This window comes from Vombatus ursinus, unplaced genomic scaffold (assembly GCF_900497805.2).
Source record: "Vombatus ursinus unplaced genomic scaffold, bare-nosed wombat genome assembly UNPS02011916.1, whole genome shotgun sequence".
Taxonomy (NCBI): domain Eukaryota; kingdom Metazoa; phylum Chordata; class Mammalia; order Diprotodontia; family Vombatidae; genus Vombatus; species Vombatus ursinus.
In genome coordinates, this window is record NW_020951694.1 from 2,922,417 (window position 1) to 2,936,319 (window position 13,903).

Sequence of the window (13,903 nt, forward strand, 5' to 3'; positions counted from 1 at the left end):
ATAAATCTGATTAATAATTAAATATCAACCAACATGAACAACCTTCAATTAACTATGTATGAATAATTAAACATTAATCAGTATCAACACCCTTAATGAACTACATTAAAAATTAATTAGATATAAATCAACATGAACACCTTTAATTATATTAATAATTAGTTGAATATGAACCAGTAGAATAGTTTTAATTATATGGATAATTAAGGAAATCTTAACATCAACACCTTTAATAATAACTAGCATTAATTATACCAATAATTAAGTATTGATCAACACTGACAACTGTAATTATATTAGTCATTAATTGAATATTAACATGGACACCTTTAGTTAATTATATTAATCCCTTATACATTAATCCCTTTGATATGTCAACTATGGAGTGGGGTGGGGGCGCACCAAATCCCCTCTCCCTTAGAGTTGTTATTTATATTTTTTTTCTCTGAACAATCAGACTGAAACAGGGAACCACAGAGTTCCAGATCCTCCAAAAAGCCTAGAACGCACCCGGAAGTGAGACTAAGAAACAAGCACTTTGCTTTTTTGTTCTGCTCGGAGGAAATTGCCCCTGGGACCCTTGCGTGTAGTGTGTGGGGTCACTCTTCTGCACCCCATCTGAACCCCCATTATTGGGCGGTGACCCCGGCTAGGGTCCCCCTTATTCCTGTGGGACCGGCGTGCGGAGGACCCCCCGCCCCCCTTCCGTGTCTCCTGCCTGGGCTGTGGGGAGCGCGGGAGGCGGAGACCCGGGGAGCGGGAGCGGGACTGGTGCTGGGGAGTGTGCCGGTCTCTGCCCTGGGCTGCTGCGGAGCAAGCGGGTCCCCTTCTTGGGGTCACTGAAAGACCCGCGAGAGAAGTGTCGGGAGTGGGGGGTGGAACCTCTTAGACTCTTGTAGGTTAAAGAATGAGAGCAAAATCTGTTCATACCTTTCTGTCTCCTCTGACTTTCTCTGGCCCATCCCTCGAATTTTTTCACTAATGATACATTCGTTCGTGTAAACAAGGGGAGGATACTTGGCATAGTGGATACAGAACTGGCCTTGTAGTCAGGAAAACCTGGGTTAATGTCCTGTCCCTGATATACCAATGAATCTGGGCAAGTCACGTCATCCCTCCTTCCGCCTCTCCCAAGACTTTAGATTAAGAGCAGGTGCAAAGTTGCATTACTAGAGGGAGTTTCTCACCAGGAGTTCCATATGTTTCACAGGTCCAGTACTTTAAAAAAAAAAAAAAAAAAAAAGAAACTTTTTTTTTCTAATTCTCTTTGTGATTAAAATATTCTTTTAATTATCTTTATGTCAAGGTAAATGTACTATAGGTATCGATTTTTTTTAGTTAAATGTTTGCTACTAAATCTTACTCTTTCATCCCAAAGTAGATCAGAGAACCTAAATTACAGAACTTCTATTTTTGTAGTCTCTCCACTTAAGGTAGCAAAATGTCTATACATTTTCCTATTTTCACAGAACTCAGATACCATTTCATAATTTGTCCTAATCACTGGTCTTCATTAATTATGATTTCATAACAATTAGCTTGTGATTTCTCTGTCTTAAAAATGTTATTTCTCAGGAATTTCCCTATATAAGAGTTGTTGAAAGGGAATCTTCCTGAAGTTTAGGTAATAGATAGAACTTGTCATTTGTTTGGGCTTTTGAAGTTCAGAATGACTGAAGCTTCAGCTGCCCAGGCTCCACAGGAACTGGAGGGACTTTTGATAGTGAAGGTAGAAGAGGAAGATCGTGCCTGGGGAAAGGAATCTGACCCCCCTGGTAACAAAGCCTATATCCAAGAGATCTCCCACTTTAGACATTTCTGCTACCAGGAGACAGGAGGTCCAAGGGATGCTCTGAACCGACTCCAGAACTGTGTCATCGGTGGCTGAGGCTCGAGGTACACACAAAGGAACAGATCCTGGAGCTCCTGGTGTTGGAGCAGTTTCTGACTATCCTGCCTGATTCACTGCAGACCTGGGTCCGCGATCATCATCCAGAGAGTGGAGAAGAAGCTGTGATGTTGCTGGAGGATTTAGAGAGAAACCTTGATGAGCCAGGAAAACAGGTGAGAAGAGATCTGTCGTGGGGGATGAGGGCCTTTGTGCTGTGGAATTGCAGCCACGGGAGAGGTGCTGTCAGCCTTCAAGGGGCATTTGTCCCAGTGGAGCTACTAGTCTCTTTATCACTTTTCCCTTTCCTGCTCCCTGCTGCCATTAAAGAACCAAATGCCTTTTTTTTTGTTTTCTTTTTTTGGACTATTTTGCTTTTCCTACTGAAAGTTCATTGTAGTCACTTACCTGACATTTTATTTCCAAGCCTCCATGATTGCTTTGCAAGCCCAACTGTATATAATTGTTCCCAGGTCCAAGCCTGTGCACGGGGACATGAAGTGCTTTTGGAGAAGATGACATCTGTAGGAGTATTAGATGATTTACAGAAGGCCCAGTTCCATCTGGTGGAGACCCAGACTCCACGTGAAAGAGGTAAGTATTTGAATTTCATCTGAGAAAGAGATAGCCCAGGAGTCATGTATCATTGTCAGTTATATCTACTCCTCAAATTTTACTCACTGTGGGAGACTAGATCTTCTAACTTCCATCCCAGTGTATTTTCTACTATATGCTGGTCTGGGTTGCCTTCCATGTAAAAATTTACTTTCTATGTATTTTAAGTTCTTTTCCAACTCTTGTCATTCAAATAAACTAATGTCCCATAATCTTTTCCTGCACCATTATCTAGATGGAATTGAAGTCTTGTTGTCATCTGTCACCAAAGCCACATTCCAGATAATCACAATGATAACTTCAAAAATAATAACAAACAAAACACTTTCCTCATGATAACCTTAGGAGGTAATTAGTGCAAGTAATATTATCCCCATTTAATAGATTTGGGCTCTTGAGGCCCAGAGAAGTGTTCTGACTTTTTTGGGTTCAAGGGTTTGTAAGTAACAGGGACAGAACCCAAATCCAGGCCTTCTGAGGCTAAGTCCAGTGTTCTTTCTCATATATCATATTACCTATTCTGTTCTTTTCCACTACAATAAACTCTTCACTAACTTTACCGAACTGTTATAAGAAAACACTCTATAAATTCTAAAGAACTTTACAAATGTGATCTATTGTGATTATTGCCCTCAGTGTTTATTATTAAAAATCTATATACCATAGTATAAGCACTTGAAGTTTTAAAACACTCAAGGAATTTTGAAGCTAGAAGGGAATCTCAATTTTCCCATTTTATAGATGCAGAAATCCAAGATTCAAAGAGACAATAACTTGCCCAAGAAATAGAAATAGAAAATTAGAAAAGAGAACATAGAGCACATAGATAATTAGTGACAAAGCTAGAACTAAGATCATAAGATATAGAACTTTAGAGAGGAACTTAGAAGTCATCTGATCCACCCCCCTTGTTTTTCAGGTAAAGAAACAGGGGTCTAGAGTGAAATGACTTGCTCGTGGTCACATTGCTTTTAAGCGTTAGATCTTCTGATGATTCCATGGCCAGTATTCTTTCCACTTCACCACTCTGAGTCTCCCTACTCCTAGTCTAATTTAGTTTACCCTATGATATATTCACTTTGATTCATTTAGGCCCTCCTATGGTCTTAGTTGCCTGCCATGTAAAATTTTACCACTTCTTCATTTTAAGTGCCTTTCTAAACCTTGTTACTCAAGAAACTAGTGTCTCATTGTTCTCTCCTTATACATTTTCTGCTTATCACATGTTCCTGGCAGTTCCTTCCATTGCTACTCACCTTTCTCCTCCGTCTTACTACTTGCCTTTGAAATTCTACAAACCTACTTCCTATACAGTACCAGCTATTTTTAGAGAATTGGATTCTTTCACTTTTGTGCCTGTTTGTGTTATTTAAATTCTGAGAATGTAAATGGCCTGGGTACATTTGCCATTTCTTCTCAGAGAATAGATTGGGGAAGTTTTTGTTATTGGCTTGCCCATTACCATTATTCAGACTTCCAAAGGCCTTCCCCATTTTCCATCTTACTCAAGAAGAGGTAGATGCTGGCATTTGGAGTCATTTTCCCCTAATCTAATACCAAATGAAGTGTATTAAAATTCCTTGAGGCTAGGCTTAAATTTTTAAGGAACCAGGGATATCTTTAGGAGATAGTAGCTGAAACATTGGGAAAAGAACTAAGGGGACTATGTTAGGAGACATTGGATTTGAATATAACTATCAGAGAGCCATGTTCTCCCTTGTAACTGATCTCCATTGAGAGCTTCCAGGAATTGCTTCTTGGACCTTATATAATCTAGGTTGCTGACATACCTTTTACATAGGTGCCAAATACCCGGAAAGCCTCAGTCTCAACCTTATCTACGGAGTAGTTGTCTTTCCTTGAATTCCTTGGCTTTGAATAAAAGCCTTTGCTACACAGCTACAACCATAAATTCCTTCCTACTAATCTTAGCTTGCTTATTTATTCTGAATAAAACCATTTGTAGTAATTATTCTTAACCAGAAGTGTTAAACATGCAGCCCCGGGCTACATATAACCCAACACTCCTGAGTGCAGCCTGCCTCTTATTAAAATGTAATGGGGCATATTTAACAAAATTATTAAATTTAAATTATTAAAAAAGTTAAATTTAACAAAATTAATGAAAACACAATAAAACATAGATAACATTACATTTTAAAACTAAGTCAATATGTAGCCCACAGGTGGCTTGACACTACTGTTTTTAACTACCCTCTGGTTCTCATTTTTTATTCTGTTGCCTCTTCTGACATCTTCCAAAAATTCCACCCTCACACTTCCAGTGTCCCCTTTTTCTGATTTTCCCATTACATCTCTGCCTTATTTCACCTCTGAGAAGCCTCATAAAATCTCATAGTTGGAAGGGAGGCTGTTTAGTCCAATTTGTACCTGAACAAGAATTTCCTCTAAAATATATTTTACAGATCATCATTATATATTTGCTTTGAAATCCTCCAATAAAGAAGTACCCACTGATGCTTTAGGTGGCCTGTCCACTTTTGGATATCTCCAGTTGTTAGGAAACTTTCCTCACATCAAGCCTAAATGTGCTGCTTATAATTTAGACCTGTTGCTCCGTATTCTACCCTCAGGGGCCAAAGAGAACGAGTCTGATCCTTTTTCCATGTGACAGCCTTTCAAATACTTGAACACACCAATTCTCTTGCCTTATTATCCTAGGTTTGCTTCACCATCCTGGTTGCCATTTTCTTGATTCTTTCTGGCTTATCAATGTCCTTCCTAAAATGTGATGCCTAAGACTAAACACAGTATTCCATATATAATTAAACCAGAATACAACAGGACTTTCACTTGCCTCTTTTCAAGATATTTTCTTTCTCTTAATGTCCCCCTAAGACTGCATTAGTTCTTTTGACTTCCATACCATATAATACTCATAATGACCTTACAATCCGTTAAAACTTAGAATTATTTTAGGTGAACTAAAACAATTCTAGCTATGTCTCCCCAGTTTGGTATTTGTGAAGTTGATTTTTTTTTTTAATCCAAGTGTAAGAATTTACATGTATTTCTATTAAATTTAATCATATTTACTCTCTCATAATCTAGTATATGTATATATATACATAATATATGACAGATAGTAAGTTTCTGCCCATTCCTAGACATTCTCCCCTCCGTTACCTACTTCTATATGTATATTTCCTACTTAACTCTTTTGTAATATGAGTTACAGTTTCCCCCTAAAAATGTTTTTCCTCCTCTTGTGCCCTCCTTCCCCTTTTTGGCCCTTATTAAGTGACATCACTAACACATAGAAACCATGGCTCAGAAAGTTGAGTCCATATTCTTTTCATCTTCTTCCTTATTCACATTGTCTGTTTATAGTTTCAGATGGTACCAGATGCAGTTCCACAAAGTTGTCTCCAAAGCAAGAATTTTTGAAAGAAGTGGAACCACATGAAAAGATAACTTATAAATTTAATGGAGAAATTCCACAGGCTTCTAAAGATGGAGAAGCATGTGAACAAGGTGTCAGGTAAACATGGTGAATCAGAAAGTAATTTCATCCAGAACTCAGTCGTTATTGAAAGTCAAAGGCATCAAATAGGGGAGAAAGCCTGTGAACGTGTTGAACATGAGACAACATTTAATCACAGTACAGGTCTAGTCATCAGAAGAACCACATAGGAGACCCATCCTCTAGATGTGAAGAATGTGGGAAAACTTTTAGTTCACATAATGGCCTAATTCGACATATGAGAATCCATACTGGAGAGAGACCCTATAAATGTAATGAGTGTGGAAAAGCCTTTTGTCAGAGATCAGTCCTTAATCAACACCAGAGACTTCACAGTGGAGAGAAGCACTATCATTGTAATGAGTGTGGCAAGTCTTTCAGTCAGAATGCAGGACTTTTTAATCATCTCAAAAAACACACTGGAGAAAAACGCTTTCACTGTAATCAGTGTAGTAAAAGCTTTACTCGACAGTCAATCCTTATACAGCATCAGGGAGTTCACACCGGAGAGAAACCCTATGAGTGTAATGAGTGTGGGAAAGCCTTTGTTTATAACTCATCCCTTTGTTCGCATCAGGAAATCCACCACAAAGAAAAACGGTTTAAATGTAACGAATGTGGGAAAGCTTTCTGCAGGAGAACAAGCCTTAATGAACACCAGAAAATCTATTATGTGGAGAAATCCTTTGAAAATGATGAATGTGGGAAATCCTTCAGTCAGCGTGGAAGCCTCATTGAACATCAGAACAACCAGACAGGGGAGAAACATTATGAACATGAGGAAGGTGAGAGCTCTTTTAGTCGAAGCACAGGCCTTGCTGAGCTTCAAAACCGTTCAGCAGAGAAACACTATGACGATGACCTAAATATAAAAGGTCGTAGTCCAAGTACAGGTTTTACTCAACATCAAATGAAGAAACAGACTGAGGATAAGACAACCTATCGTCAGAGTACAGGCCTTATAGAATGTCAGACTATCCAGACTGGTGAGGAACAATTTGAAGAAGATAAGGGTAAAAGAAGCTTTGCTCATAGTACAAACATCATTGAACATTGGAGATCCTACACTATAGACCAACCATACATATGTGAAGAATGTGGAAAAACTTCCAGTGCCAAAGCTGGCCTTATTCGACGTAAGAAAATTCATACTGGGGAAAAACCCTATGAATGTGAGGAGTGTGGGAAAGCTTTTTGCCAGTTGTCAGCCCTCAATCAACATCAGTCTGTCCACACTGGAGAGAAACAGTATAGATGTAATGAGTGTGGCAAAGCCTTCAGCCAGAACACAGGTCTTTTTTTATCATCTCAGAGTCCATACTGGAGAAAAACCCTTTCAATGTAATTTATGTAGTACAAAATTTAGTCGGCACTCAATACTTACTAAACATCAGAAAATTCACTGGAGGAAGGTTTTAGTGGCATGAAAAATAGAAAATTTGCCTGCCTGCCTTTGCCTTATTGACATGTTATTCAGCACTAGGAAATTAGTGTAATGACCAAGAAGGCGAGGTAGCATTTCCAATGGAGTAAATTGGCTCCTTACTCCTTTCATACCTGAACATGCTTTGGAACAAGATGCTTAAATTCACTTGGATGCCTCTAACAGTGTTCCCTAGATTTAGTGATTGGGAAAATATTTATTATATATATCACACCTGGTTTTGGAGTTGCACCATAACTACTTGTGATAGAGTTGTGTCTAGTGCCTAATCCAAATTCTGTCAAACTACTTTGTTTCCTTGTGATTCTAAAGGTTGCTTGCTTTGCTAATGCAAAGCGTGATTAAATTGTGTCTTAGAGCCAGAATTTTTCTATATAAATCTTAAATTTTATAATGAAAATGACCAGAAAATAGAGTTCAGAATACTAATATGTAACAACAATTTTTCATTGTAGTAGTGTTCTTGGTAATAGTGTTTAATCTGGATTTTGAAGGGTACCTTTGTGTTTCATACCCTCATCGTAAACCTTGTAGGCCCTGCCTTGATTTTATCACTATGCCAAGACTGATCAGTTTTGGGAGGACTGATTGACAATAACAATGCACACAAAACTGACACTAATTAATTTATAGTGGGAGACATTGGTTCCAAGAATTGGAACTAGTCATTTCCAGAGGGCATTTTCCCTAGTTGATTGATTTATACAGGAAACCAAATTGCTAACTAGAAGTTTGCTTGTAAATACAGAATTCAGAGCTGGGGAAATTGAATGTTCTCAAATTGTATTTTTGTTAAGCTGCAGTAGTTCAGTAGAATACCTTTCTCTAGTCCAGAGTAGATGTGAAGGCTTGGGAAAAATATTTTTCCAGTATTTTCCTTGTTTCCCTCTAAAACTGAGGAGAAAAGCAAAAGTTTCCCAATTTTTTGGGTTTTCTAGTACTTCACATCTCTATGTATATTAAATAGTGATTCTATGATCAACCAAAGTTATGCATAAGATATTGTTATATTTCTTTAAAACTTTGAATTTTTAAAAATGGCCTGTATTTCCATTTCCCCCAAATGACAGTTTGTATACCTCATTTCACCCCCAGGGGTTTTAAATTTTACATTTCTCTCCAAAAAAGTAGGTCTGAAATCAGGGTACTCTCTCCATTTTGTCTAGTGTTAGAGAAGTTAGCAAATTCTTCTTCTAGATCCAGAGACCTACACTTTTTGATTTCCATGGTTCTACCTCTTTTCAAGACCTAGCAATTTTACACTGTGTATGTGTAATGTGTTCAGTAGGCTGATTCCTGATTGCCCCTAGATGGGCTTTCTGTAGCTGCTAATTTACTTTGTGTTTTGGATTCCTTGAAGTCTTACCAAGGTTCTCCCTTTTCTGACCTTACCTGTTTTTACCTTTACCTTAATGCCCTTTTTGAGAACCATCTTTTTCTTCTCTTGAATTTTATGGTAAGGAAAACATCAATAAATTTCTCATGACAATCATAACCTCTTTATTTTGATACCAGGATAAAAATACTTGACTTAAACTTGGCTATGATGTATTAATAATAAACGAAAATTATTTAAAGGTAAACTTACCAGTTGTGTGTGCTTTTTATATCTGTGGTCTTAGCTTCCCCCATGTTGACAGAGGACCATTGCTTACTTAGCATTCAGAATTCTCTCTCTGCTTATATTGCCTTCATATTCTGAAGACTTTTTTCTTACCTGTTTTGCCTCTATGACAAGAAGCTTGTTGTTTTTGTACTTCACCTGGGTCTGTGGCCAATTCAGCTATTCCCAGGTAAATGAATAACCTACCACATGAGACAAGTAGTAAGCTGTGCATCTTTATATCCCAAATGAAAGAAGCTCAAAGTGTTTGATAGTATATCAGCAGGTGATTTTTTTAAATGGACCTATGATTTCATTAGCATAGGGAACTCTTAGTGGGGAAAATTCCTCCACCAATGTAAATTGACACCTACTATGTAGTTTATAGTTGTAGAGAGTTACTTGGGGCACTAGACTTGCTCTGGGGTTGCATAGCCAATATGTTTCAGAGGTAGGTTGGTGGTAATATTTTTATGGAATGATGAGTTTTAGAAGTGTTCATTCAAAGAAATGCATTTTCCTACATTCAGCTGCAAAAATTAAGCTCTTCTTATGGGCTTGGCATTATTCTAAACCTTGGGGATTAATGAAAATTGACATAATCTTCTCCCTAGGGGCATAATGGCTGGAATACTGGACTTTAGAGTCAGTAAGATCTGAATTTAAATCCTAACTCAAGGGTTTGCTAACTGTGTGACCTTGGGCAAAGTTACTTAACCTCTTAGACTCAGTTTCTGCATCTGTAAAATAGGGATCCCACTTCCTAGGATTGTTGTAAGGAACAAATGGGATAAAGCACTTTGCAAACCTTCAAGTACTATATAAATTTTAGTTATTATGAGAGATGAAGCATGTACACAAGTCACCTTAATAAAGTTGGAATGTGAATGCATAGGAGAGGTCAGACAGGCATTTGAGGAGATTAGGATCATTTTAAGCTGGAGGTATCAGAGGCAGGTTTTATGGAGGAAATAGGACTTGAGCTAGGGAGGAGAGGTGGTTATGTTAATAAATGGCATTCTACTTTGTTCCTAGAATTTCTGATTTGGACAGCATTTTAGTGTAGTGGGAAGCATGCAGGATCTGGTGCCAGAGGTCCTGAGTTCAAATGCTGGCTCCCCTATGTGTCACAGCCCCTCCAGACCTCAGTTTCCTTTTCTGTTTAGGGAGGGGGTCAGTCAGTCAATATTAACATTTATTAAGTGCCTACATGTGTCAGGAACTGTGCTAAGCACTGGGGATCTAAAAAACATAGGCCCTGCTCTCAAGGAGCTCACAATCTAGTGGGGGAGAACAAGAAAGTAAATAGGTACAAACAAGTTATATATAGGAAGATAGAGGGGCAGCTCAGTGGCACAGTGGATCGAGCTCTGACCTTGGAGTCAGGAGAATCTGAGTTCAAATCTGACTTTAGACACTCGACACTTAATAGCTGTGTGACCTGGGCAAGTTACTTAACCCTGATTGCCTCACCCAAAAAAAAAAAAAAAATGGAAATAATTAAGAAAGGGAAAGGTACTAGAATCAAGAGAGGTTGGGAAAACTTCTTGCAGAAAATGGGATTTTAGTTGAGATTTAAAGGAAGCCAAGGAGGTCAGTAGGTAAAGATGAAGAGAAGTGCATTTCAGGCATGAGGGATAGCCAGAGAAAATGCCTGGAACTGAGATGGAGTGTTTTGTTCATTAAAAAGCCAGGAGGCCAGTGTCCCTGGATTGAAGAGAGTCATGTGGGGTAAGATTAGAAAGACATGACAAGGCTAGATTACTAAGGGCTTTGAAAGCTGGAGGACTTTGCATTTGATCCTGGAGGCCATAGGGGGCCACTGGAGGTTTTTTAGGAAATTCAGTATTTTAGGAAAATCAGTTAGTGGCTAAATGGACTGGGGTGGAGAGAGACTTGAGGCAGGCAGATCCACCAACAGGCTATTTTTTTTTTAAAGGCAATTGGGGTTAAGTGACTTGCCCAGGGTCACATAGCTAGTAAGTGTCATGTGTTTGGTCTGAGGCCAGATTTGAACTCAGGTCCTCCTAACTTCAGGGTCGGTGCTCTATCCACTGCACCACCTAGCTGCCCCAACCAGCAGGCTATTATAATAGTCCAGGTTGAAGTGATGAAGGTTTGCACCAGGGTAGTGGCAGTTTCAGAAGAGGGGAGGAGACATATTGGAAGATGTTGCAAAGGTGAAATTGACAGGCCTTGGCAACAGATTGGATATTGGGCGGGGCAGGGTTAGGTGTGAGGTGAGAGATAGTGAGAAATCTAGGATGACTCCTAGGATGAGCCTGAAGGTCTGGGAAAATGGATTGCTCTCCACAGTAATAGGGAACTTAGAAGGGGGAGAGAGTTTAGGAGGAAAAATAATGAGTTCATTTGTGGACATGTTGAGTTTAAGGTATCTACTGAACATCCAATTTGAGATGTCTGAAAGGCAGTTGGTGATTCTATATTAAAGATGAGCACAGAGATTGGGGCAGGACAGATAGATTCGAGAATCATCAGCATGGAGATGGTTATTAAATCCATGGCTGCTGATGAGATCGCCAAGTATAGAGAGAGAAGAGGGCACAGGACAGAATCCTGTGGGACACCTATGATTAGAGGGCATGATCTGGATGTGAGGATCCAGCAAAGGAGACAGAAAAGCAACAGTCTGATAAGTAGGAGAAGAACCAGGGCAGAATGGTGTCTTGAAAACAGAGTAAGAAGAGTATCAAGAAGAAGAGAGTGATCAACAGTGTCAGAGGCTGCAGGGAGGTCAAGGAGAATGAGGATTGAGAAAAGACCATAGAATTTGACAACCAGGAGATCATTGGTAACTTTGGAGAGAGCAGTTTTGGTAGGATGATAAGGTCAGAAGCTGGATTACTAGGGATTAAAAAGAAAGTGAGAGAAAAAAAGTGGAGACACTTATCGTAGATGGCTTTGTCAGGGAATATAGCTACGAAGGATAGAAAAGAAAGAACTATAGTGGGGATCAAGTGAGGGTTTTTTGAGGGTGGGGGAAAGATAAGCATATTTATAGTCAGTAGGGAATGAGTCAGTAGATGGGAAGAGATTGAAAATAAGTGATAAAATGGGAATAACAGAGGGGTTGGAATGGAATGAGATTGCTTAAGCAGGTAGAGGATCAGACTAGGTAAGGAATAAGGCCATCTCACAATGTGAGATGGGAGATAGCCCAACAGTGTTTGGCCCCATTGACTTCTAAGGTCTCTTTCAGCTTGAAATCTATGATATCAGGATCATTTGGTTTCCTACTTTGTTCTAACAAAAGTTCCATGACTTTTAGAATATTTTTGTCTCATTAAATTTAAGTTAGCTCTTTAGTCATGAAATCACCTTGAGGTTTCTGAGATCTATTCATTATTATTATCCAAAGCTGCACAATGAAATGTAGGAACAAGGCTTTCCTGATGACTCTGCTAGAGAATTCACCCAGTATCTTTTCTGGAAGGGTGAACATTTGAGAAGTTATTCCTTGGAGATAGAACACAGGTATTATTCTTTGACAGTGTTTCTGCCTCCTTTCCTGGTGTGTGCAACAATGAGTAATGACTTATTGTTGGATCTCTTTCCCAAAAAGGTTATGTGGGCAGTTTTCAGCAGGATGATGTCTTCTTTATAGAGGATAATAATAATAGATGTTTACATCGCACTTTAAGGTCTACAAATTCTTTTCCAGCTGAAATTTACAAGGCAGGGGGTCCATTGCTCATACAAAAGCTGACTGAAATCTGCCAGGTAATATGGCAAGAAGAGGTTATCCCCAGGAGTTCAAGGATGCCTCTGTTGTTCATCTTTATAAAAGAAAAGGAAATAGGTTGTCATGTGATAGTTACAGGAAATGTGGTGTTTGTTTTTTTAAACAGGAATGGGTGTTGTGTTTTGTCAAAAGTTTTTTTCTGCTTCTACTGAAATACTCAAATGATTTCAGTTGGTTTTATTATTAATATGGTCAATTATGCTCAAAATTTTCCTAATATTGAACCAGCCCTACATTTCTGGTGCAGTCTCTTTGCTAATAGTTTATTTAATATTTCTGCATCAATATTCAATAGGGAAATTGGTCTATAGTTTTCTCTCTCTGTTTTGAGTCTCATTGGTTTAAGTATGAAGACCGTATTTGTATCATATAAAGAATTTGGTACAACTCCTTTTTTTTTTTTACCATTTTTTTCCAAACATTGAAATTAATTTTTGTTTTCTTTTTTCCTTCTTTTAATTGGGTAGGGGATTGTTATTGCTGTTGTTTGTCCTTCATCCTCTCTTTTTTTTTCTCCCTTAGGCAATCGGGGTTGTGATTTGCCCAGAGTCATAGTAAGTGTTAAGTGTAGGAGGTCAGATTTAAACTCAGGTCCTCTTGACTCCAAGACTAGAGTTCTATCCACTGTGCCATCTAGCTGCCCCTGAATTAATTTTTCTTTAAATGTTTTATAGAACTCACTTATAAATCCATTTAGTCCTGGGACTTTTTTCTTTGGTAATTATTTTATGGCTTGTTCAATTTCTTTTTCAAAAATAGGGTCATTTAAATATTCTATTAACATGGGCAATTTATATTTTTGTAAATATCCATCCATTTCATTTAGATTGTCCATTTTATTGGCATATAGTTGGGCAAAATAGCTTTTTATAAGTGCTTTTATTTCTTTTTCATTAGTTGTGAATTTACCTTTTTCATTTTTTATAGAGGTAATTTGTTTTTCTTCTTTCTCTTAATTTTCATCAAATTTGCTAATGGTTCATCTATTTTATTGTTTTTTTTAAAGCTCCTAATTTTATTTATTCATTTAATTTTGTTTAAATTTCAAGTTTGTCAATCTCTTTTTTGAGTTTTCAGAATTTCTATTTTGGTGTTTAATTAGGGGT

At 38.2% G+C, this 13,903-nt stretch overlaps 1 protein-coding gene across 1 annotated transcript; it reads left to right on the forward strand.

Moving 5' to 3' along the window:
• The first annotated feature begins 1,569 nt into the window (after positions 1 to 1,569).
• Positions 1,570 to 8,474, forward strand: LOC114039374 (zinc finger and SCAN domain-containing protein 31-like). The gene is given in 7 exon segments (XM_027857089.1): positions 1,570 to 1,862; positions 1,865 to 2,064; positions 2,362 to 2,482; positions 5,855 to 6,005; positions 6,007 to 6,134; positions 6,137 to 7,284; positions 7,286 to 8,474. Coding segments are annotated over 7 exon segments (2,070 nt in total). The 5' UTR covers positions 1,570 to 1,669; the 3' UTR covers positions 7,415 to 8,474.
• Positions 8,475 to 13,903: the final 5,429 nt, after the last annotated feature.